General features: G+C 56.3%; 1 protein-coding gene across 3 annotated transcripts in view; it reads right to left on the bottom strand.

Annotated features, from left to right (window-relative positions):
- Positions 1–265: 265 nt before the first annotated feature.
- STK40 (serine/threonine kinase 40) overlaps positions 266–20,585 on the bottom strand; it is a 37,010-nt gene continuing 16,690 nt past the window's right edge. For all 3 annotated transcript variants that reach the window (XM_031464779.2, XM_031464781.2, XM_064493746.1), the window contains 10 exons: positions 19,436–19,555; positions 17,672–17,757; positions 17,231–17,374; positions 14,964–15,191; positions 14,142–14,194; positions 8,776–8,891; positions 4,851–4,995; positions 4,581–4,700; positions 4,050–4,134; positions 266–2,607 (listed from right to left, as the gene is read on the bottom strand). In XM_031464779.2, the coding sequence (XP_031320639.1) occupies positions 2,389–2,607; positions 4,050–4,134; positions 4,581–4,700; positions 4,851–4,995; positions 8,776–8,891; positions 14,142–14,194; positions 14,964–15,191; positions 17,231–17,374; positions 17,672–17,757; positions 19,436–19,555 (1,316 nt within the window). In that variant the 3' untranslated portion in view covers positions 266–2,388. The remainder of the gene's footprint in view (positions 2,608–4,049; positions 4,135–4,580; positions 4,701–4,850; positions 4,996–8,775; positions 8,892–14,141; positions 14,195–14,963; positions 15,192–17,230; positions 17,375–17,671; positions 17,758–19,435; positions 19,556–20,585) is intronic.

Here is a 20,585-nt window from a genome sequence, read left to right as displayed (position 1 = left end):
ATGGCAACCGCTGTGGGATGCGTCCTTCCTGCACAGGTCAGGGCTGAGCCAAGCCAAGCGGGGCTGGACCTGTTGGGAGGCTGGGAGATTCTGGCCCATCCCCCATTCAAGACAGCGATGGTGGGGGAGGGGGGTGGGGAGGAAGGGAAGGGGTGCCCATCCAGTGCACCTGGTGGTAGAGCCAAGCACCACAGGAAGGCTGCACTGCCTGGCTGGGTGGAAGATGGGGACGCAGGATGGTGAGAGATGAGACAGCGACACTGGCTCCAGATCAGGAAGTTTTATTGCTGACATGCAGGAAGAGTCCCCATGTAGTACAAAAATATGACTTTATACAAACTTTTTTGTGACTTTTTCCATTTTGTTTCTTTACAATAGGACTTCTTTCAGCGTGTGACACCCAGTGAGGGCAGACCCAACCTCCTCTCATTTGCTTTGCCAGAAATTAATCAGACACACGGGTTGACCTTGGAAGGGGCCAGTCTGTCTGACAGGCTTGCAGACCCAGAGGATATTGCTTTGAAAAGGAGGAGAATGACCACACGTGGCAAGCAGGCCTGGAGGGTCTGGGCAGGCTGCCGGATGAGGGGCTCGGGTTAGGCCCTCACAGGACGACAGTCACAGGGGCTGGGAGCCCTGGGCTGAACTGCATTTCTACTCCCTTAGGAGACTTCTTTTTGAAATAAATATAGAAAAGAGGGCATCCCGGCCCCCCCTGCACGAGACCCTGGTTCTCAGCGGCTGGACTGCTGAGGGAGGCAGAGCCTGGTGCTCAGGGGAGTAAGTGCTGGGCTCCGGTGGGCTCTGACAGACCCACTGAGGCAGAGGCACGAGGCGCCCAAGTGCTGGGATGGGGGCATGGGGAGGAAGGGGCGTGGGCAGCCCTGCTACTGCTGGCAAGAGGTGGCCCCATTTTTTCCAGATGGGGAAACTGAGGCACAAGGAGGTTTGGGAACTTGCCCAAGTCACTCACAGTGAGTCAGCTTTTGGGGAGAGGGCAGCTCACACTCTGGGAAACAAGGTCACACAGGCCTCGGTCACCTCCCCGCTGGGGAGCAAGGGCAGGCAGGAAGGGCCCGAGGACCCAGGGCTGCCTGGAGGGGAACACGCAGCCTCTCTGAGGGGCCTGGGGGGGTTAGGCCAGGGGGAGGTCTTTGCTTGGCACTGGGCAGGGCCAAATCCAGTGAGGGAGGGCGGGAGGGGAGGGCATTCTGGTGAGAACAGCATTTCTGGCAAGACAGGCATCCACTTCAAAATCTCGGCTCAAAAAGGGCAGCAGGGCTGTTCTCAAGCCAGGCTGGGTCCCCCCGTCCCTACCATTCTCCCCACAGACCCTGCAGCCCCCAGGAAGGACCCTGGTGGTCTGCTGGGAGAGATACATCTGTTACGAGGCAGGGGCGGGCAGGAGGAGAGATGCCCGCACCGTTCTCTGAACACAGAGGGTGGGGGGAGTGAGAGGGCACGCAAGCCGGGCCACTTGTGCACGGCTGCCCAGAGCACCCCTCCCCAGCCGCCCACCAGGCACCCTTCACATCTGTTGGCGTCACCTTGGTATCATGGTGAGTGGTGGAGGAAGAAACCAGGGCCAGTGCGGATGTACAGCACCTCAGAGGGGCCAAGGTGGGGTGAAGAGAACCAAGTCTAGAAAGGCCTCCCAGCACCAGGAACAGGAGGGCCAGTGGGCTGGGGGGGGGGCGGCAAGAAGGGGCTTCTGAGCCTGGGGGTGTGGCGGGGGCCCGTCTAGGGCTGTGGACTCCCTGCTGTCCAGCCAGGCCAGGGGCAGGGAGCGGCCACAGGCTGAGCCACTGAGAGCTGAGAGAGAAATTGGTTTCAGTACAAAAATAAATATATTTGAATTCGCTTAAGATGAGGTGACAGTTTTCCAAAGCTTGGATTGAGGGGATCTGGGGTCAGAAGGGGTGGGATGAAAACACTATGAGGGGCCGGGGAGGGCTGTGGGGAGTGGGCATTTGTGTTTGGAGCCAGCAGCGAGCTGCATGCTCAGCTTACGTGGACACTGGGGAGCAGCTGTCCCGGTAGGTTGGGGGGCGGTGGTCAGGCCCCTGGGCGGGTGGGCTCCCTCCTCCTCCCTCTCACTCAGTCCAGAGACAGCATGGTTAAAGAGACAGAGGTAGATTAAAACGTCATGATTAAAAGCGGATTAGTTATCGAGGCTTCTCAGATTAAAAACCAAACAATCAAGCATTCATTCCGAAAGGTAGCTTCGTGGTACCTCTGCTGACCCCATGTGTGACCTGGGCTGTCCCTACCCCGTCCCCCGTGTGGCCTGGGAGAGCGTTTAGCACGACGGGGCCCAGCTCGGTAGCCGGGCCGTTGGCTGGGGTGGGGAGAGGCTGCGGGTGGTGCCGGTGCCCCTGGCCGAGGCTGCTATTTCCGCAGGTAGCGCTGCGCCAGGATGGCTGCGTCCAGGGGGTTCATGGGCTGCGCATCGTGGCCCAGCCGTCGCACCGGCGGCACGCTGCCCAGCTGCCGCTTGGGCACCCAGCTGCGGGCCTCGTGGACGGAGCTCTTCTCCTCGGCCAGCAGCAGCTGCTGCCGCATGTAGTTCTCAAACTCGTACTGGGAGCACTCCTCCGTCACCTTCGCCTGTGCGACAGAGAGCACAGACAGACAGACAGACAGACAGAGGGGGATATGGAAACAGAAGAGTGAGGTCAGGTGGTCTGGCTCGAGAGGCCTCCCTCCCCAGACACCACGCCCTTGGGCCAGATCTAGTGGCCAAGAGTGTGGGTCGCTGAAGCCCTCCAGCTGACCTGAACCTCAGTTTGCCAGCTGCCTGGGTGTCACTCAGACCTGTGATCTCCCCGTCTCACTGACCTTGGAAGAGGTCACACTACTTTGGAAGGCTTAGTGTCCTCACCTGTGAAGTGGGGCAGTAATCTCCCCTCACAGAGGCTCTCAAGAGGCCTGGGGAACCAGTGCCAGTCAAGTGTTAAAAAGAGAGAGGCCTGGGACTCGGGTGCTCAGCTCCTGGGCGATGCTGTTTCTCTATTTTGCCCCAAGTTGAGCTCCCTGGAACGGCCCAGTCACAGCAACAAAGTGAAGTGGTAGGTCTCTGTGCTAATCATTGGAGGCAGAAAGTAGGGCTGTGGAATTGGACTTGGGTTCAAGGCTCAGCTCCATATTTCCAAGCTGTGTGACTCTGGGAAAATTACTTTACCTCTCTGAACCTGTTTCTTTGTTTTCTTTTTTTCTTTTTGTTTTTTTTTTGGTGAAATGGGGATAAGAACACAGCCCACACTGGCCTATCATGTGAACTGAATTGAGATGTACTAGGGGGCACTCCCTGCATGCTAATGATGATAATTTTTAGCTGCTGAATGGCCCTCGGAGTGGGTGGGAGCTGGAGGGTAGGGCCTGGAACTCTCTCTTCAAGGGCCAGGAGGCTCTGCTGTGGTCCCAGGCTGGCTCCTCCTGGCCTTACCTGTCCAGTGCTTGCTGCGGGACTACAGGGTAGCCCAGAGAGGGAAGGGCCTTACAGCTTCCCTCCCAGGACACAGCTAAGCCCTGCCCCCAGGGGGCACCCTAAGATCACCCGCCAGCTGCTGCCTAGCACCCAGGTCTCTGCCCCTATCCTGGGCTCAGCACTTTCTCCAGTGCAGGAAACAGGGGAGGAGAGAAAACTGGGAGAAAATGAATCATCTAAAAAACGAAAAGCAGGAAGGGCGAGAGAGAACCCTGTGAGTCAGAGGCGCAGACAAGTGTGACCATTTAAAGAGCCAGCATGGGGCAGAGCCAGGGCCTGGGCAGAAAGAGGAAGCTGAGAGAGGACCGGCCTGGGCTGCAGTGGGGCCTCCACTGAGGCTGCCCCACAGCCCCTCTCTCAGGCCACGTGGAACTGCCAACTGAGCCAGACACAAGGCAGGCCCCAGGCAGCTCAGGCTGAGGACTTAAGTCTCCCTTTCGGGCTCCAAGGGCTGCAGAGGCTGAGGGGGCCCTGTGGTCTGCCGGGAGCTGCCACCCCTGCCCTCCCTGGAGGTTGCTGCCTCAGGACTTGGGTAATGGCCTGGCTGGTCTCCCCAACTCACCTCCTGGGAGCTGTCTGCGTTGCTCATTTGGTCGTCGATGTCGGGAACCACCTGCAAAGGCCCGCTCAGAGATGACAAGGACTGCCTGCAGGGAAGGCAGGTAAATCAGGCTGGCTGCAGGAAGCCCTGGACCCTGTTCCCCAGGCCTGGCTGGCAGGGTCCCCACTGTTCTGAGACTTGGCTGGAGTCAACAGACCTGGGCTGGGTTCCAGCTCAGCTCCTTCCTGACACAGCTGCCTCTGCTTCTCAGCCTCAGCTTTCTCACCCAGTAAGTGAGGGACAATTTCTACCTTGAAGACTGTGATGAGAACTCAGTGAGATTAATACCCATCCCACAGTTGGCATCCACTGGCATGCAGGAGATGCTCAACCCTGAGTTCTGCCTGCAACCTCCTGACCTTGCCCATGGGGACAACCTGGGGATCTGAATCTGCCTGGCAGAGAAACAGGCCCAACCTCAGGCTGCTTTTCTGGGTAGGAAGGGCAGTGCCTACGGGCAGGAAGAACCCAGCCTGGCACCTGCCCACTTACCATGATGCAATGATGGCACTGAGGGCCTCCAGGACGTCGGCGGCAGCCAGGCGCTGTTGGGGGTCGAGGACCAGCAGTTTCCGGATGAGACACACGGTGTTCTCAGAAACCCGCCCATCCCTGGTGCAGGAGAGGGAGAGGGAGGGCTCAGGTTGGGGGGCTGGTGCTGGGACCCAGGGCTCCAAGTCTCACTGTGTTGTTTCCACCCCTCAAGCCTGAAGGGCTGGACCTCCCTTCCCTCCGCTCCCTCCCCAGGGAGGGAGGACTCACTCAGGGATGGTGTACTCAGCGGCCTTGATCTTGCGGAAGAGCTCCTGTGGGATGCTGTCGTAGAAGGGGAACTGGCCATAGAGCATGGTGAAGAGCACCACGCCCAGGGCCCACATGTCGCTCGGCTTGCCCCGGTACGGCCGGCCTGCAGGGCACAGGGATGCAAGCACACTCAGCCCAGAGCCAGGAAAGAATGGCCCTGGCATTCCCTTAGCCTACTGGCCGCGTGCCCGAAGTCCCACCACGGGACCCCTCCACCTTACCCCCTCACTTCCGGTCACCTTCCTCCCAAAGCAGGCCTCACCGGCCCAATCCTCAAGCTTCTGCCAGGCTTGTTCCTCCCCTACTCGGCAGGCTGGCTCCTGCTCGTGCTCTGGTGACCCGGCTCCCTAGGGGGATGCTCCACCTGGGCATGACCCCCAAGGAGAAGGGGTCACACGGGGCCTCGTACTGCTGCCTCGCAGCACCAGCCCTGCTCTGCTGACCGCCAGCTCCCTGGCGCTGGTCTGGCCTGTCCTCCCAGCACTTAGCAGTCTGTCAGGATGCCCTCCTCTGTCTGTTCACTCCCTGTCTTCCCCATAGAAGGTAAGCTTGAAGATGCAAGCCCCTCTCTGCTTTGCTTGCTGCTGAGTCCCAGCGCCCAGCATGGACTCAGAGCTGCTAAATGAATGAATATCCAGCTAAGTAAGCCCTCCGTGCTATAGTTTCCTCATCTGTACAACAGAAGGGAGCAGGCATTTAACTGAGCATCCACTTTGTGACAGCCCTGGAAGAAACATTTTATTTTATTAAATCTCCACCACAACTCTATGAATTAGACGTTTCTCTATTTTTCAAGAGTAAAACGAGGCACAGGGATGCTATCTGTCCAAGGCCACACCGCTGACTGTGAAAACCCCGCTCTCCCACTTTTGGGGCAATCCATCCGTCCACTCATCATGGCAGAGCTCCTCCCACGCGCCAGCTGCTGCCTGACCTGCTCCAAATGTAAAGCAGGAGAACTGCCCAAGCCTTTTGGAAGTGCCTGCTGCCCAGTCATCGGGACAGGAGCATGCTGGCTGGCAGAGGCCCAGACCCCCAAATACCACGCAGCTCCAACGGGTGTGGAAGAGGTGCTGCTGGGGGCCTTGGTGTCATCTTCCTGCACAGCAGGCAGCGCCCGGACAACTCCCATCCCTCTTCTGGTCTCAAAGCCTTCTGGGTGGCTGGAGAGGCCTTAGGCTAGGGGACGCTGGTGCTGAAGGTCTCATCAGGCCCACTGACGGTCAGGCAGCCTAACAGGGTGGGTGTGTGCTCGTGCATGGAAGTGCCGTCACAGGCCTCGGCCTGCACCGTCAGCGGGGTACCACGGCCCTCCTACAGAGAGCCTGTTCATTTGTTCATCGAGGCCGACATCGACCTCACAGGGCTGCTGTTGGGGGTGAGCTTCTGCCCTGGCCGATACAGCAGGAGGCTTTGTGGAGATGAGCCTCTGTCACGCCTTCCCCAGGGCTGCACCAGCCCCAGCCCTTTCCAACCCCCAGTGTCAAAAAGCAGCCTGGGTGACCCTGTGTCCTGACTCTATGGCCAACTCTAGGGCAGATCCTTTCTCCCCAAGTGTGGTCACCAACACGCATCCACTGGGTCACTTCTCTTAGTTCTGTTTGGCTCCATAAAACTTATTGTGTCTCCTGTGGCAGCTGGAAGGTCAGGTGGTTCCTGCCAAGAGGCATGTATCTCGGGGCCCAGGAGGGAGGGGCACGGCTGCCAGGAAGTCCCACAACTTCCACCCTGAACTGGAGAGGCCCCCCCGAGTAGACCAGCTCTCCCAGGAGCTCTAACCATTGGGACCTTTCCGAGATTCTGAGGCAACACTGAACTTCAAGCTTTCCTTTTGGTATTGACAATGCCAGCTAATGTTTATTGAGGCCCAGAGAGGTTAGTAACTTTCCCAAGGTCACACAGTTATTAACCAGACTATGAACTGTGAGGGCAAGGCCATGGCTGCCTTTTCACAGCTTCAGTGCCGAGGGCTGTGGCTGGCACACAGAATCAAAGATATGCAGACCTGGGATCAGAACCCACTTAAGTCACCTCATTTCATCCTCTCAACTGTGGGGCGGCAGGACTGTTTTCAGCTTTTAACCTATGAGGAGACTGAGGCTCAGAGAGGGGCTGAGGGCCAAGTCACATAGCTGGGTAATCAGCAAGGCCAGTCCCAGAGCCTGGGTCTCTGGCCTCCCAGTCCAGATCTCTTTCTGAGGCAGGGGTTCCTTTGTTTCATCCTCCAAGACGGGCATGAGTCTGGAAGAGCCATAGAGAGGAGGCCACAGGCAGCAGCTGGGAGTGACTGTGCGTGGGGGCCACCCCTGTGCGGCCTGGCGCTGCTGAGGAGGAGGCCCAACCAGAAGCAGCCTGTGCAGGGCACACAGAGACCCCCCCCTCACAGCTCTGGTTCATCCCCCGTTCTGTCAGGGAGGCTCTGGGGACTCTCGTGGAGGGTATCCAGGATGGGGTGGGGGGTGGGTTCCCAGGGAGTTGGGGTGCACCCCTGGCACCCAGATCGTTCTAGCAGAGGCTACAGTGACTCCAACCAAAATCCCCAGGCCTGGAGAATAGCACCAATACCCTATGAAGTGGCAGCCATAGAAGAGGCCTGGAGCTCCAGCAGAACCCTCCATTGGGAAAAGGCCTCCAGGGGATTGCAAATGCTTGTGGAAGTTACAGCAGCCTGCTCCCCAGGAAGACATGGGACAACCTGGGAAGAGGCTGCTTCTGCCACTGTGAGGAGGGGGGACACATGATTGCTAGGGATGAAGCACCCTGAACCCTGAAACCTTCACATCAGAGGGATAGGAGCGGATGTGAGCCCTTGGTCCCTGGAGGGATCAGGACAGAGGGACCCCAATTTGGCAAAGTACGAGTGGAAAAGGAAAGAAAGGCAACGGTGAAACAGGTGGGGCATGGGCTTGGGCAGGAGGCAGCCCTAAGATCGAGCCTCAGTTTCCTGGTTTTCTAGCAGCGATGACTTTGGACAAGAGGTCTGATCTCTCCAAGCCTTGGTTTTCTCATCTGTGAAAAAGGGACTATGAATATCTACCTCACAGGACAGCTGCATGGCTTTAAACAGATAATACACATCACATGCTCAGCAAAGCACGTGGAGCTTAACAATATGATCAGTAGGTGATAACTACATAACTGACGTGCTTTGTGCATTATCTGTCTCAGCGTTGCTAGAAAGTCAGCTCACCATCCACGGAGGCAGGATGTTTGTCTGCGTGTCCACTGCTGTATCCAAAGTGTCTAGAACAGAGCCTTGTACATGACAGGCCCTCGGTAAATACCGACAGAATGAATGAAGGAACAAAGGGAAAGAGATCTCTGAAATGCAAACCTCATCATGGTAACCTCAGTGAGGACCTGTTTAACGGCCTCCTCTCGTACTTGAAATAAAGAATGGCATTTCTCAATAGGCCTCCATCAGGCCTCGGTGGCTGGACGCCCACCCACCTCTCTGGGTTCCCCCTGAACTTTCTGAGCAGCAGCCTCAGGGGCCTTCTGTCAGTTCCTCAAATGTGCAGTACCACCTCCGCCGTCACACCCCGCAGTGGGTTCCTATTTATTCTCACCATCTCAGCTCAAACACCACTTCCCCGGGAAGTCCTTCAAGCGCCCCTTCTCCACACTCAGAGAAATCACGCCTCTTTCCTTCCAAGCACTAATCTCAGAGAGTAATTAAATGTGCATGAGTGTGATGACTACCGTCTTCTTCCATAAGATCCCAAATTTTGTACCTGGAGGGACAGCACTGGCTTGGGCCACCCTGGAAGCCCTATCTCCTGGCTCGGGGCCCACCGACATATACAGCTGTTGGCTGAACAAAGAGCTGCAGAGCCTGGCCGTGTAAGGCCCCTGGGGCTGCTGCCTGGCACCCAGCACATACCGCTGAGTACGTCTGGGCTGATGTAGGCAGGGCTCCCCCTCTGGTCCTTCAGCAGGTCCCCTTCACTCACAAGATGCTTCCCGAGGCAGAAGTTGGTGATGGTTATCCGATGTGTCCTGGGAGTAGGAGGCAGAGAGAACAAACCTCAGTGTCTGTATCCCGGGGCGCCCCAGCTGCCCCCACGGCTCGTCTAGGGAGCACAGGACTCACACTCATGTCCTCTTCTGCTCCCCAGCCCTCATGGCCTTCCTCACGGCTGTGTGGGAAGTACCACGGGGGTGCTGACACAGGGCAGTCAGTCACCCTTGGCTGCTACCTGCCAAGCTGTCCTTGCAGGGACCTGAGTCACTCCGACCAGTGACCTGACTCAGTCAGGGTGCTCACCTCAACCTGCACCCTGGCTGAGTCCCAGGGCTGCAGCTGAGGGCTTCGAACAACTTGCAGAGATTTCCCAAAATGACCTCACATAGTATCTAGACTGGGAGTGACTGGAGATTGAATTCAGTTCCCTCATTTACGTGTGCAGGAGTCCTGCAGAGCCTCGGAGGCCTCCTTTGAGTGCACTTCGTTCCCCGGTGCTGATCCCTTTGGTCACCACCCTTCTTATTATCACAGCATCACCGGCAGTACTAAAAACTGCTGCTTGCTGAGCCCTTCGTACATGCAGACCCTGACTTCCGCGCCCGGTGGGGACTGTTTTCATTCACGCCTCACAATAGCCTACAAGGGAGATCGTCTCACTGCCCACTGCATAGATGATGCAATTAGGACACACAGAAGCGAAGGGACTTGCCCAGGGTCACCCAGCTAGTGAGCAGTGGAGCAGGATCCAACCCAGGCCTGTCTGACCCCACCATGTCACCAGACAGTGCCCAGCCACTGACTCTCCCCTCTGTTCCATCCAAGCTGACTCAGCCCCAGTCCGCTCTGACTTAGAAAAAAACAGATGCCCCATCTGAGAGCGTCGTGGTGCGAGCAGCTTTGGGCTCCGATCCTTTCTAGGAAGCTCGCGATGAGAACCAAAGGAGTGGCGCAGTGAGGACGCTGTACACCACCCCTGGGAATGTGGAGTTTCCTTGGCCTCCACCCATAGCTGAGCAGGGCCACCTGCCCGGCTCCCGTGTCAGCCAGCTGGGCAGAGAAGCCAGGAAGATGGCAGGAAGGGAAGCCCACCGGGGGCCTTGGGTGGCCTCACCCCGAAGAGCCTCCAGGGCGGAGAGGGGCTGTCTCAGTGGCACAGGTGTGTGAGGCTGCGCTCAGGAGGCTCTGGGAGCCCTCAGCTTTCCCGGGGAATTCTGCTGGCAAGGGCTTGGTGAACACAAAGGCCGGTCTGTCCTCGGCGTTCCAAACGGAAACACTGACTCTGGCTCTCCGTACAGGCCTGCCCTGGCAGATGCCACAGAAACTTGACTGGTGGCCTCCAGGGTGGCTAGAGCCAGAGAGCGCAGGCGAAGGGTCTCGGCCAAGGATCATGTCAGAAAGTGGACAGCTCCAGCTCGGAACCACTCGCATCACTGACCTGAATACGGGATGGCTCAGGTCTCTCGTCTGCGAGGACCCACCAGAGCAGAAGTACTGCATTTTCCCCCCGATCAGGCCGCGGCAGGGGGAGGCCTGAGCCACTGGGAGGAGCACCGCTCAGGGGAGAGCCTGGTGGGCCTGGGAGTCAGATTCCCAGGGTCCAGTCCTGGCTCTGCCGCTTCCTGACTGTGTGATGTTGGTCAGGTTATTTAATCTCTTGCTAAACCTCAATCTCCGCTATAAAGCAGGGAAAACAGTAGCACCCAACTCCCAGGGCTCTGTCAGGATTTAACAAGATAAGAAGATAATCCCTAGGAAAGCACTGAATCCAGGGCTGGGCAAACAGAGACGGATCACTAACTGCTGGCTCAGATAGTCATCGCATCCTCAGACCGTGGGCACAGCTGGAGACCCCAGGGAAGACGGCAACCTGAGGTGGCGGGCGAGAGGTGCCACGTGGTGATGACAGGCCCAGGCGCGCACGTGCCAGCGTGGCTGGCTTTCCACTCAGCTCTGCCGGCAGGACGTGCCAGCCCTCTGTGCGTGGGGCTGGAGGAAAGCTCTGCTAAGACTCTGCAGGGCGGGCAGCAGGGCTGAGTTGGAGCCTCTCCCACAGGAAACCACACGGTCAGCTCCGAGCCCTCCCGAAGCCAGGCGACGCTCCCTGCTCTGCCACCATCACCCAAGTCGGCATGGCGCACAGATCCCTGGGAGTCCAGACCCCCCAGGCTTGTCCTGGCAGGAGAAGCGAGGGCAGCAGGGGTGAAAGGAGGGAGCTCTGCATCAGCAGGACCTGCTCCAGTGAGTCACTCCTCAGCTATGGCCCTCTGGGCGACCACAGCGTGTTCTCCTTTTCTAGGAACTGGGTGTGCAACGCGCCCACCCGGAAAGAGAGGAGGATGGGGAGAGAGCCTGCAGCGAACCTCATGTAACCCCAAAAGGGGATTTCAGATTTCAACCCTTGCCCTTTATCCACAGCAGGGGAACTTGTTGTCACAGCTGCCTTGCAAACCGTTCTCCCTGTTTCCTCTCCCGGGATCTCTCTGATCTGCTGAGAGCCTCTGGCTTTTCTGCGGCCGCTCCAGCTGGAGCGAGGGCCTGGCCCGATGGGCAGGAAGGGGCCATAGCTCCTCCAGGTCCACCCTTGACTTTGCAAGGATGAAAGCAAGGCCCCAAGGGGGTAGGGGGGTGCCTGTGGACCCTCGGGGGCAGGCCCTGGGTGTTCATCTTGGGTCTCTGCAGCACACCCTGTGCCTTCCAAGCACCCATGACTCACGTGAGTGGGGGCCAGAACCTCTGTCTGCCCAGGACACAGAAAGAGGCTTATCGGATTAAAGAAAGTACAGCCAAGACCCAGAGTCTAAATGAGGTGTTGGCACTCTCCAATCCAAGGAAAACACATCTGTGTGCACACAGGCATGCACATAGACACATAGACACACACACACACACACACACATGCACACATGGAAGAGCTGCTACAGCTACACTGGTGTTACTCAAGAGAGGTGTGACTTCTGACTACATTCCCAGAACCTAGGGGGCCTGGAGAAGTGGGAGCTGTACACTACGCCACCATGGAGACAGAGGCCTGGGGTGAGGGCCCGGTTAGCAGCGCAGGGCCCCTGGTGGTGTGTGTCCATAGGCACCCTTGGGATGCTCACTCAAGAGCCAATGGCAGGCTGGGATGACAAGTGCTCAGCAGCCAGATGGACTTGGGTGCTCAAAACACACGCCCTCTCTTTGTGAACAGTGGGCCTGCAGCCCAGAGTGGGATGGGGACTGGCCCAATGTCCCACAGGAGGCCAGGACCCTAGTCTCCCTACACTGAGGCAACATGCTCTCAGGGCCAGGATGGTCCACATTCTCCATCACCTGCCCTCCTGGTGCAGTTCAGAGCTGGGGCCAGGGCACTGCGGGGCCTCGCCACTGGCACCTGCGTCAGCCACTCATGACCCAGTGGGCCTTGTCTCCAGAGGGAGTGAGTGTACAGGCCCTCAGGCTCCAGCTGGCTAGCATGGGGGCACGCTTATGAGGGGCCAAACCCTGTTAGGCAGTCTCACATCTCGGGCCAGTCTCTGCAGGTGGGTACAATCACCTCCACTTTTGCAGGTGAGGACATGGAAGCTCGAAGAAGTACTTGGTTCCACAGCAGCTTCTCAATACACAGATGACTTAATCACCGGGTGAATAATCAAACGACAAGGGCTCGTGCTTTCAGGGCAGTTAAGAAGCAGTGGTGGGCTGTGAGCCAGGTCTGACTCCCAAGGCCTGCTCCTCCCCAGTTTCTCTATCTCTGTCTCTCTCCCTGCCACCGGTCAAGGGTTCAAGCAGCCCTGCAACTCTCATTTCCCTCCCTCCTCCCCGTGAAGCACAACAGGACCAGGTTTTCACCACTTCACTTTCTCAGGCCAGCAATCTTTACTCATCCTTTACGAACTGACTGAGATGGCCAGTATCCGCCCCCTTCTGTCTTCTGCACACTGGCCCTCAACACATTGCCATCTGCTCTCTGCTCGGCCCCATCAGGCAGTGCGCTCCCGGAGACTGTCTACAGCACCAGTGCGAGTGGGGCTGGAGGCAGGCTGAGCGCCGAGAGGCAGCAGCATCCTCCCGATGGCACCTCGGGCTGGCACTGCAGGGTCTGGTGCCCTATGCCTCTCCCCAGAGGCCTGTCTCCTTACAGCTCCTTTTCCTGTGACCACTGCGGCTTTGGCCATTTCATAGGGACAGTGGGCCCAGGCCCCCCTTGGGTGGGCAGCCACACTGTGGAACAAATCCCTCACCATACCGCTTCTGCCACAAGGTGCATGCTGCCTGCTGTTTGCAAGCCCTCCAACCCACTTCACACCAGGAGGTGGGAGGGAGGTGAGAGTGAGAGCCTCAGGAGAGTGGGGGGCGGGTGTGCCCTTCCCAGCCCTGCGTTTCTAGGATGTGGTGGTGCACAGAGTGGGCCCCCCATTCGGTCCTGGGCCCCTGCATGGTTGGTGTACCTCTACCACTGCCCCAGATCACTTGGAAGGAGCCCAGACCCTCTGCCTGAGTGGGAGGATAGCCTGAGGCAGGGGCCTCCCATGATCCCCATCTGCCGCTGGCTCATGGAGAATGCTGCAGGCAGCTGCCCAAACCCCCTCCAAGATCAAGGTGCTGTTTCCCCTGCTACTGGGAATGTTGGCTTCTGACCACTCATAGCTGCGCCCTTTTCCAGGAAGTCCTCTTAGCCAAAGGAGGCTAAGGCTAGCCCCTGGGCACAGCTTATATTCATGGGCTGGTTGAAGTGGGGCCACGTGCTCCCTTGCCTTGATTTGGGCCACCTGCAGGGCCACCTGGCTCTCGAGCTCTCCAGGCTGAGTTCCTGTCATGACTGTCCAGGTCAGCTTCTCCCCCTGTCCAGTCCTGCCCGCTTCGCCTGAGAACACACCCCAGTAAACGTCCAGCATGCCCTGTACACACATCTCAGAGTCTGTTTCCTGGGAACTCGACCCATGACGAGGCCTCCTTTTGCTCATCTGTCATTCCTTCAACCATTGGTCTATTTTTTACAGTCATTTACTGCACACCCACTGGGCATGACAAATGACTGGACCAGGAGGACCTCTGAAATCCTCCCCAGAGATCTCTTTCTGTGGCCTTTAAGGCTCCCCTTCTGAGCGAGCACCATATTCCCATGCAGCAAAAGACAGAAGCAGGCATCCCACCCCCACCCCGTCCTCCCAGGGATTCGTGGGAGGGGTGGGCTGTGCTGAGTCAGAATCCCCACAGGGACGCTGCAGGGCTCTGGGTAGTGGCAGCACGTAGCCTGTCCCAACCCCAAAGTCACATCATCAAAGAAAAGCGAACCTTACCTCTTGTTGAGCACCATGTTCCCAAGCTTCAGGTCTCTGTGCACAATATTTTTCTGGAAAACAATAGGCACATGGTTTGTGAGAGCCGAGGTTGGACTCAGCCTGTGAGATGTGGGCTCTCTTGTGCCTTGACAAGTAAGCCACAGATAGATAGGGACCATTTTAAGGCCTCATTAACCAAGTGTATGAACCAGGTAACATGTGAGCCCAGGCAGTCTCTGCCCCACTAGGATGTTTTCCCCAGTTCTTTCACCCCTTAGGCCAGCTGCCAATGGGGAAAACCACTCCTCTCTCTGCCTCCAGCAAACAGCCCACCAAACAGACAGAAAAACAAACCAAAAAACCCCAAGCATTTGCCTGGATCTGGGGTCACAGATGAATTCTCACGGTTCTGGGGACCAAGTACTGCAGGCTTGGCCCACAGAAGCTGCGTGCCTGGAAGAGGCCTAGGTTCTCCTAACTTGTGCCTCGGGGCTCCTGACACCCCCAGCCCTAGGGAGAGCTCAGAGGCAGGCTGTGGCTGCCCTCAGTGGATATCTCACAGTCAGCTGAGCTGGGAGACCGGAGTCTAGCCTCTCAACTAACGGGGCATCACTGTGCTGGGCTCTGCTGGGCTGCCCGCACCTCCCTAGGAACGTGGGAGATGCCTGCAGCATGGTGCCTCATGAGGTGTGTGTGTCATCCGGCCACTTTCCTTCTGGACATTCCCAGCTGCAAAGTGCACTTGCATGAGGGTGGGACAGAGCTGCTTCTACTGAGCAGCAGCAAGAGGGGTGGCCTTCCATGGAGAGAAGGAGGGAGCTGCAGGGGGCAGAGCCTCACCTGGTGCAGGGCCTCCACCACGCGCACCACGTCGTAGAAGATGACCACGGTCTCCCGCTCGCTCAGCCTCTTCTCCTTGATGACGTAGTGCTGCAGGTTGATCAGGTCGGCGGTCTTGTCGCTGAAGTCGTGTGCGCAGAGGCAGTCTAGGACCAGGCAGATGCGCTTCTTCATCTTCTTAACCATTCGGTTGGATTCTGTGTCCTCAACAATTTCACAGGTGCGATCCTGGGAGGAAGCGGGCAGACCAGGGCTTGGCTGCGGACCCAGGAGGGACAGGGCCAGGGGTGTGGGGCTCTCCCCTGGAGCTGGACACAGAAACCAGTGAGAGCCTGGAACAAGCCTGCATTTGTGTGAGTGGTGGAAGCCTGAGGCCTGGGCAGCAGGGACTGTGGGCAGCTTGGCTCTGCCCCGCCTCCCCTGTGCCAGGCCCAGTTGGGGGCGGAGGCTGGAGTAGCTCAGGTTCAGGCTTCAGGCTCTGACCCTAGTGTAGAGTGTTTGGATCAGGGCTGGACATTTAAAGCCAAAGGGCCCTCTGAGCTCAGCATGCAGGCAGCACACCCAGGGCCCCGGGACATCTTCCCCTTGATGACACACGCAGGGATTCTAGCAATGACCAATGGAAACTTCCCTCCAGTGTTCAAGACGGTGGAAGCTAAGTGTTCTCTGTGTCTAAGACAACTGCTTTCATTCGGACACAGGACTCCTGAACAGCCACGTGACAGTGGTTAAGAGTATGGCTCTGACCTCTGATGGCTGGGATCAGGTCCCGGCTCCACCTCGTCCTAGCTGTGGGACCTGGGGCAGTTGACTTAAACTCTCCAGGTCTCTAGTTCCTCATCTGTGAAAGGGAGCCAGCGATCCCTAACTCACAGGTCACTGAGAGAAAAGACAACTGCGCCAAGTGCTCAGTCCTGCCCAGCCAGGGTTCGGTAAGCCAACACTGCTACCAGCTCCACGTTTGGTAGTCCTGGACCCATCTTCCTTAAGGAAAAGGTATTTCAAGTAAGAGAAAACACAGGTACAGTAGGTGGGCTTTTATCCCACCAGATAGAGGAGGCCCTCAGTGTCATCCCCAGCAGACTGATGATCAGGCGGACTCCTGGGGACTAAACATCCACATTTCTCCTTAAAGGCAAGGCTGTACCTCTCCCCTTCTCTTCCTGAGGCCCAGCACAGTGTCCGGCACACAGAGGACTCTAGAAATACTTCTGATCATTCAAGTTCTCTTATCCAAAATGATATTCACCAAGGCCAAGGTTTGGAAGCTATCAGAGATGAAATACTAAGAAATCACAATCCCCCTCACACCCCAATTTGATTTCATGTTTAAGGAAACTCTCTAATTTTCAGAGTTGCCTAATGATGCTCTGAGTTGCCTCTCATTGCACATCTAAGAATAAACACCTTAGTGGGTGTATGTGTGGGGGTGGGAGGCTGTTTCCACTAATTCTACCTCAAGAAATCAAGCTGACCAGTTTTCACTGCCTGAAATAACAAGAGGGATGAGCGAGTATCAGAAGCAGCTCAGTGCTTTACACGCTCTCATTCATCTTCCCACAACCTTGCAAGGTAGGCATGTTATTACCATCCCCATTTTGCAGATGAGGAATCTGGGGCCTAGGAACCTAAACTGACTTGCCCAAGGTCACACAACCTGAATTCAGGACTGCTGGCTCCAAAACCTGCAGCTGCCTCTCACATGCCAGGTCCATCCCAGCACAAGTGGGCCCAGCCAGCGCATCTGGCGGAGGGTGGTGCAGAAGCTTGAAGCAGGGCCTGGGTAGGACCCCCCACCCCACCATGGGCATTCTGAACCTGGTTCCTCATTTCTGGAGACTCAATTTCAGTTCTGCCCTGAGGAGGGCTCCTTTCAGGGTACCAGTTGCTGAGTAGTACCTTTCCTAAGGGACCTGGAACAGCTGAGCAGGGAGCTCAGGGACCCCTGCTGCCCAGGTAGGCAGAACTCCTGGTACCAAAAGCAACTGTAGAGATCCACAGGTGGCCTGTGCCCGGCCTTCCTCATTGCCCTCCCTTCCACCCTGGCCCAGCCCATTCCTCACAACACAGCTAGAAAGAGCCTGTGGGTCTTTAAATCACTTCCTGCTTTCCTCTTTTCTCAGAAAAGTGGCTCTTCTAAGAAAGCCTGTAAGCTGCAGACTGGCGGGCTCCCACTAGGCTGCCACCCTCACAGTGGGAGCGCTGCGGCCCCAGCAGTGCCAGCTGGGGGCGGGGCGGGAGGACAGGCGGCCCCCTCTGCCACTCACCTGGAAGAGCCCGTGGTGGTGAACCACGCCGTCCTGCGTGTGGAGGAGGGAGAGCAGGGAGTACTCGGTGTGTAACAGCATCTTGCCTTGCCTCTCCTCCTGGCTTTCTATCCCTTGGTCGCCCCTCTCCTCAAGGGTAAGGATCTTTAAGAAGAAACAAAACCCCACAACCCTTACTTTTCCAAGCAGGGTGACCGGAACACGGATGCAGGGGTTCATGTTCTCCCACACAGCCCTGGCACATGCACCCTCACGTGCATGGACGAAGTGAAATGGTTTCCCAACGTGATGGCAATGTGATGTATGCACAGACAGAGCTCCCCGGGGAGAAACCGCGCTGCTCCCATTCCACAAATGGTGCAGAAGGTGTGAGGAGGGAGGAGCCAGGCTGGCAGGATGGCCCTGGGGTCCCTGGCCCCTTATACCCGGTGCCTCACTTACCTTCAGCTGGTAGAAGTCATCTGTGCCATCTTTCCTCGCCAAACACTGCACGATGCTTGGCACCGGTGAGTTGCCCAGACGAGGACCTGTGGCACAGAGAGCGGCTGGCTGACTTCTCAGGAGCCCTGTCTACCGTGGCACTGTGCCACCACGTGGTCTCTCAGCTAGATCTTCTCTTGCAGGGCACCACAGTTCACATCCACTGAACTCACGATCTCCCCTCCAAAAATGGAAGAGTACATGTGTATCTATCCGCCTGAGTACACCCAGCTTTTACAGGCACATTGCTCAAAAACAGGGACTCTCAACATGGGGTGTGTGCTACAATCTCTGAGGAGCCTGTGTTAAAACAGAGATCCCAGCTGCAACCTAGGCCCACTGAGTCAGCAACCCCAGGGTGAGGATCCGGGAAACTGTCCCTTTTGCAGGCTCCCTTGGTGGTCTGATATGGCTACGTGGCCCCCGTCCAAGTGCCAGCTTTTGGGAACTTCTGTACTTCTGAAGGAGATGTATTCTGCTCGCTGTCCTGTGACAGCACCCTGAGTTTTCACAGCATAAACCAGATAATGTCACAGCGTCACTGCACTGCTAAAAAGCTCACAGTGCTCCACTGCTCTTAATACGCATTTAAAACTCCTTATTTGGCCTCTAAGGTCTTGCATGATTTGGTTCCTGTCCACCTTTCAATTGATCATATTTCCCCACTCCTTCTCACCATCCTTCCAACTATGCTGGGCTCTTAACGCCTAAAATGTTAAGCCCTTCCCTGCCGCTGGGCCTTTGCACTTGTTGTTCCTTCTGTCTAGAATGCTTTCCCTCTGCTTTTCACATGGCTGCTCCTTCTCATCCTTGGGTGCAAGTGCAAATGTCACTTCCTCAGTCAGAACCTGCCTCGTCTGCACTATCTCTAGAGGCCCTTCGTACTCGCACATCATCTTGTTTACTTCCTTCCAGGCACTTACCCCAACCCCCATGATGATCTGTGTGTGTTGTTTACTCTCGGTTTCCTTTTCTAACTGGAATGTTAAGTTCCGTGAGGGCAGGAACTTGTCTGTCTGAATCACTGCTGCACCCCTGACAAACAGCACAGGCCCAGCATGCAGCAGGCACCAGGAACCATTTGCTGAGTGACTGGAGCTAAAACCAGCCTGTGCCCTTAAGTCCAAGACGTTGTCCTGAAGCAAAATTCACATTCAGTCTCTGGCTGCTCGGAGTGTCAGGGTCCTCAGAGCCCACCCGGCCTGCAACTCTGAGCACAAGCAGTCTGCACTTGCTGTGCATCGAACATCATGCAGAAAGGCCCTGCCGTTCCCCCAGACCACTGGGAACACACAATTTTATAGGATTTCTGTGCCAGTTTTACAAGAAGTTTGAGGCTGTACCAAATGCTTTGTGAAATTAACTGTGCCCTTCAGGAATGGTCAAAGAAATGCCTTGGATGATGGACGTTGGGTTCTAAGGCAGCTTGTATGCTTCCTGTGGGCAACATCCTGGGGGTACATGTAGGATTCCCTGGGGGAAGGGACAGTCCAACTCTCAGCTAAGACTAATCTAAGGCTGGTGCAGCCACAACAGAAAAGACAACTCTTGGTGCAGAGCGACCTTCCCTCTCATAAACAAACTCCATTTAATGTGGCCCAGGGTTGGTTGGGTCCCCACACTGGGGCGTGTGTGGCGCTTCCCTCCTCGGGTCCACAGGTCTGAGTGTGCACTGCACACAGCCCCAGCCCCAGCCCCCAACTCACCCGGTGGACAGAGGCTTACCCAGGATGAACGGTCCAGCTCTCTTTGCATTATTTCCAGAAATCCCACTTCCTAGAGCCTTGGCCCTGGCCGACGTTTCCCCAGCTCCTCTGTCTGATGCTCTCCGCTTCATTCTCAGCTCTAGACAAGACAGAGAAGAGCCTTCTCACTCAGCAAGTCAGTAAGCTTCCTTACACTCACCCAGCCTGCAAGGCCCTGACTCCAGGATGCATCACACAGCTGCTGCTGCTGTCCCCGCCGCTGCTGCCTCCTCCTCCCCTCCCAGAGCAGCATGGAAGGTTCCCAGAGACAAACAACCACGGCTCTTTTACTAGGGATTATTTAGGGGCTCAAGGTGTATGTACTGGCTACAGGGCAGCTGGCCCGCCTGGAAGGGGCCAGTCAAATGCAGAGAGGATTTATCAGACCACACCCTTACTCATAGACATCTACATTCTTTCCACTTCTTGTATTTTTTATTAGCAATCATGCATATACATCTTAGCATAAGTGTCACTCTTCCTCAGGATAAATTCCAAGAAATGGAACTGCAGGGTCAAATGAGGCACACATTTTTAAAGGTGTGTAACGTACACTGCCAGGCTGCTGGCAGGGAGGCTGGGCCAATTTATACCCCATCAGTGGTGTAGGAGAGTAAGTCCTAGAAGCTGCACCAGGACTGGGTATTTCCATATTTTAAAAAATTGTCAATTTTTTTGGGCAATAAAAAGTATATTGTTGTTTAAACTCATAATTCCTAATTATTCACGAGGTTGGACTTGTTTCACATGTGTACTGGTTGTATGTATTCTTTTATGAACTTCCAGTTCATATTCTTTTCCCATTTGTGTTAGTCTTAGTGACTTTTAGGAACTCTTTATATATTAAAGCTATAACTGACAAAGGATATAGTTTTCCTTACTCTTTTAAAATGTTTTTTAATTACAAAAGGTTAATGTTTATGGTATCAAATAGTCCTCTTTTCCTTTAGTTTGCCTTTGCTGTTATTCCTAGAAGGCGCCCCTACTGAGGGCAGGTGTGTATTCACTAGTTAGCTTAAATCTTCACATGCTGTCACTCTGGCCCTCATTCTAAACCTCAGGAGACTGACTCCATGCAGTGAGCTGGAAAGTAGGAGAGGATGGCCTGATGCACTTCTAGTCAAATCTAC

Source organism: Camelus dromedarius, chromosome 14 (genome assembly GCF_036321535.1).
Source record: "Camelus dromedarius isolate mCamDro1 chromosome 14, mCamDro1.pat, whole genome shotgun sequence".
In the NCBI taxonomy this organism is placed as follows: Eukaryota; Metazoa; Chordata; class Mammalia; order Artiodactyla; family Camelidae; genus Camelus; species Camelus dromedarius.
The sequence above is the reverse complement of the archived record's forward strand: the minus strand, read 5'-3'. Positions and strand labels throughout refer to the sequence as shown.